Genomic DNA, 4,662 nt, shown 5'->3' with positions numbered 1-4,662 from the left:
CTATATTTAGATGATTACCAGACAAGGTCATAATACTGTGACCCCTAAGCTTTACCTTTACAAAATCCAACGCCCTCTTTCTTCTCACCCCGTATCATCGCTATCTCTATTCGACACTCCATTTAACCTATTTTATGTTTAAAATGAATAAACCCGCCTAACCATCTTAAACAAGAATTTATCGTTAGCAAAGCATAACTAGCAGGAAAATAAAAGGGCGCTACCAGGTGACACCCAATTTGGGCGCCACCCTCTCACATAAGGTGAGAAGAGACCCCTTCAATAAAAAATTGTTGTACGAGGGTGACACCCAATTTGAGCGTCACTATAACTCCATAAGCTTTAACCATACAAAACACAACCGACCTGTATCTTCTCCACAACCCCACTTGACAATTGACATACACCCCCACTTGTTTTTCTATATCGCGCTGTTTCTATATATACCCCTAACTTCCCACCTTACTTTTTAGTTTTTCCCTATCTCTCATTTATCTTTTCATCATCCCTTTCTCAAATCATCACTATCTTTCCAAACAAAACAAAAATGCCAAAATCATCAGTCTTACTCCAACGAATAAACCCCCACCACCAAACCACCATACACCACCGCACCCCTAAACAATGCACACCACCGGCACCACCCCACCCAACACCAACCCCGATCGACGACGACAACGAAACCTTTGACATCCCAGACGACATCGTACGATACCACACCCAACCTATCAACCCAAACCAATCCTCTTCTATAATAATCAAACACATCAACGCTCCCATCGACACCGTCTGGTCCATTCTTCGTCGTTTCGACGCTCCTCACCTTTACAAACACTTCCTCCGCAGCTGCCACCTCATTTCCGGCGACGGCCACGTCGGTACTCTCCGTCGTGTCCAAGTTGTCTCCGGCCTCCCTGCCGCTTCCTCCGATGAACGCCTTGATATCCTCGACGACCGTCGCCGAATCATCTCCTTCTCCGTTGTTGGCGGGGATCACCGACTTTCCAATTACAGATCGGTCACCTCACTCCACGTAGCCGAAGAGGGCAGGACGGTGGTTTTGGAGTCGTACGTTGTCGATACACCGCCGGGGAATACTAAGGAGGAGACTTGTGTGTTTGTTGATACGATTGTTAGATGTAATCTTCAGTCTTTAGCTCAGATTGCTGAGAATTCTGTTAAAAGAGACAAAAATTTAGAGATTTGTGGTAAAAACTAAAATTACATGAATGGATCAGTTTTAGGGTTTTTAATAGGTAGAGACAGTACGGATTTTGTCAGTCTTTTACGTTGTTGCATGAGTTTGTGGTATATTGATGATTTGATTGGATGATAATCATCAAATGTCAAGTTTAATTGTCTGAATAGTTTCTTATGTAATCATCAAATGGTGTTACATGATTTTTTGTTCACTGAATCCAATTTCATTAATAACTCCGTTTAATTGTCTGAATAGTTTCTTATGTAATGATTTAATTTATAACTAGTTATTCTGTTGAATGGTTTGATACTATGAGACACTCTATTTATGTAAGAAGATAATCCACCTATTAACAATAAATGAACAACGTTTTTATAAAAGTGGATCATTTCACTGTGTGAGACCGTCTTATTGTATAATTTGTGTTAATTTATAGTTGTTTCCGAATTATATTGAGAATAGTAAGACTTTGTTATTATTGTTTTCAATTCTCTTTTATGTGGATAGCGGATTGCTTCGTTTAATTAAAAAATACACCAATTTTTATTCAAGAGGAAGGTATTGGTTTTAAATCTTAAAATGGGTCAAATACATGTTTCTTCCTATTTTAGATAAATATCTGTATTTATGACCCATCATGGGGCACTAGAATTAAGGAGATTGATTAAAATAAGGTAAATTATTGTAGTGAGGTCAGGTAATTGAAGAGATGGAATGTATTGTGGGTAGAGTGATTAAAATAAGTATTGTTATTGGGTAAATTGATTAAAATAAGTATTGTTGTGGGGTGAAGTGGGGTATTGTTGTGGAGTGATGTGATTAAAATAATTATAAAACTTTACTAAATAAAGAAATACTCCCACCAATTCACAATAAAACTCTCAATTTTCTTTTTCGGTTATTCACAATAACTTCCATATATCCTTTTTTGGTAAGTGTGTGTGTGGTCCAAATTTAATTATATGATGGGGTAGTGTGTTTCCTTAATTTTTGTGCCAAAATGAAATGGGAGGTTTATTGTCGATTGGAGAGAGTAGGAAAGATATTTTGAATGGATGAAAAGGAAAGAGAGAATGTCATGTAAACGAGAAAGTAGTAAATTACATAGGAAGTTGCCTTGAAAATGCAATTTTTTGTCTCTACTGCCAGTCTGCTACCATGTGCCATATATGGTAGAACTTTAAGATTTTAAAACGGATAGTCCGTCGTAATCGAATCTATTTTTGAAATAATGGTCAAAAATAAAATATTTATTGTTTTAGGTCGGTTTTGAAAATATTTGTCAAAATGGTGTCCACGTAGGCTCGGGATTTCTGGATCTAAAACACGCCACTACCAATTGCGTGTTTATAATGAGTACGGAAAGAAACTTCATCAAAAAATGGACTAAAACAAACACGTCATTGGGAATGACGGGTTTCGGAGGGGAAGCACGCCACCCCTAATGGCGTGTCTTATGTAATTTTTTTTTTTTTTTTTTTTTTTGAAGTCTAGTCAGTTGAGGAAAAAAAATTGTTGTAAAGACACGCCACTACTAATGGCATGTTTCCTTCACAAAACACGCCATTAGTAGTGGCGTGTTTCAGCTAGAAATCCCGAGCCTACGTGGACATCATTTTGACAAATATTTTCAAAACCGACCCAAAACGACAAATATTTTATTTTTGACCATTATTTCAAAAATCGATTCGTCATAACCAGACTTATTGTTCGAAATAAACTATTCCATATATTACAATTCATTTCATTTTTTGACGTCAATATTATCTAATCAAGCGAAAGCGCATAGTAAAGCGACGAAAGCAATGGAAATTTCAAAACTTTAGTCAAAAATCAGAGTCAATTCAGTGCCTAAAAATATTGGATATATAACTTGCTAATAAAATCAAAGCTTAATTTTGCGACTACGTACAGAAGGAGGTACAATTAATGATCAACGGGTACAATGAAGAAGGCGTGTTTTGATGAATTGTGTACGTTTTTGACTGTAAATATGAATGCTTACTTGACTCGTGTGTTTTTCTGCAGGAAATGTGCTTGTCAATTTACTCGTACTTGGAGCAATACATCTAAACATTCGTAGTGAGAGAAAAAATCATAGAGAGAAAAAAACCCCTAAATTAAAAAAACCTTAAATCCATCACCTCCTCGCCGGCGACTTCTCCGATCGTCTCCTTAGGTCGCCGGCGAGGTTTCTCCTGCCCTTGTTTCTTTCTTTTCCTCCTCTTCACTATCATCCGGTGGCTGACGGTGGATGTTCGATTTCGATTCGATTAATTTTAATGCTCCAGGTTTGGTTGCTACTTTCGCATGCTGTTTCTCTCGGTTTAATCGTTCTTTTCTCGCTGTGGTTGGATAATCTCTGCTCCGATCACGATTCTCTGGTTTTTTCAAGCTTTTTATAAAATCTTGTGGTGGTTTTGTTTTTTTGGTCTATCGTGTTTTTACTGCTGTGTGCAATTGACGATTTTTGCTATTTTGTTAGGACCTTGGTCTCTGTCGTGTGGAGGGGTTTTGGCTCTATTACTTTCGTTTTCCGAGTAGGGACTTTAAGGTGTGTCATTTACTCTACTTCGGTGTTGTACTGTTACTATGTCTTCTTCTATAGTGTATCATAAATTCCTAGAAGCCTTTGCTTGTGCTCAAGTGAGTGATGGATTTATGGAGGAAGAAGGGGATAGGATGTTAGGCTGCTTTATGAAACTTCAGGGGTCACCTCGATTTGAGGTGAAGCGGCTCAAAGACAAGGGGAATGGTTTTTTTAAGCAAATTTTTTTCGATAAGGCTGTCGATTGCTACGATGAAGCTTGTAAACTTTTAGGTTTGAGTCTGGGAATTATCGGTGGTGAAGATATACAATCTTTATCAGATCTTGCGGTCTCTCTTAATTCTAATCTCGCCGCGTGTGCCCTGAAACTGGAGGAATACCAAGCTGCTATAGATTTGTGCTCCATGATATTGGACACATTTCTTCATAATGTCAAGGCACTATTTCGTAGGGCAGTTGCTTTTATGAAGTTGAAACGGTGTTTGGAAGCTGAAACGGATTTGGTGGAGGCATTAGTGGTCGAACCTAGAAATAAGGATGTTTTAAGGGAATTAGATGTCGTTAAAGGTCACATTCTCTTTAAGAAAAATGGTAAAAGAGTATTGGAAGTCGCTCCTACGATTAGCGTGGATGTGAAAAGTAGGAAACAGGTACATGGGTCAGATTCTGTGCACGTTTCATATTCTGAAATGAATAGAAAAGATAGTGAAAGTGTGATTATGAAGGTAACGGAAAATCATAGTGATGTGCGTATAAAGGATAATGAGAGTGTGAATATGGAGATGGATGATGCTCAAAGTTCTTATGGGATTGATCTGAATACTATTTCAGAGAAGAATGAGCATATTCCTAACAAGTCGGTTCTTGAGTTCTCAAAAGAGGGTGGAGGAAATTCTCGATTAAGGATCTCCGG

General features: G+C 37.9%; 1 protein-coding gene across 1 annotated transcript; it reads left to right on the top strand.

Annotated features, from left to right (window-relative positions):
* The first annotated feature begins 477 nt into the window (after positions 1-477).
* Positions 478-1,449, top strand: LOC141627205 (abscisic acid receptor PYL4-like). The gene has a single exon (XM_074440604.1). The coding sequence runs from the start codon at positions 548-550 to the stop codon at positions 1,217-1,219; it is 672 nt and encodes a 223-aa protein (XP_074296705.1). The 5' UTR covers positions 478-547; the 3' UTR covers positions 1,220-1,449.
* Positions 1,450-4,662: the final 3,213 nt, after the last annotated feature.

Source organism: Silene latifolia, chromosome Y, assembly GCF_048544455.1.
Source record: "Silene latifolia isolate original U9 population chromosome Y, ASM4854445v1, whole genome shotgun sequence".
NCBI classification, from domain to species: Eukaryota; Viridiplantae; Streptophyta; class Magnoliopsida; order Caryophyllales; family Caryophyllaceae; genus Silene; species Silene latifolia.
Note: the sequence above shows the minus strand (reverse complement) of the source record. Positions and strands in the feature narration are given on the sequence as shown.

What these genes read in the sequence shown, in the direction of transcription:
- LOC141627205 (XM_074440604.1), top strand. Translation starts at nt 548, where the DNA reads ATGCCAAAATCATCAGTCTTACTCCAACGAATAAACCCCCACCACCAA.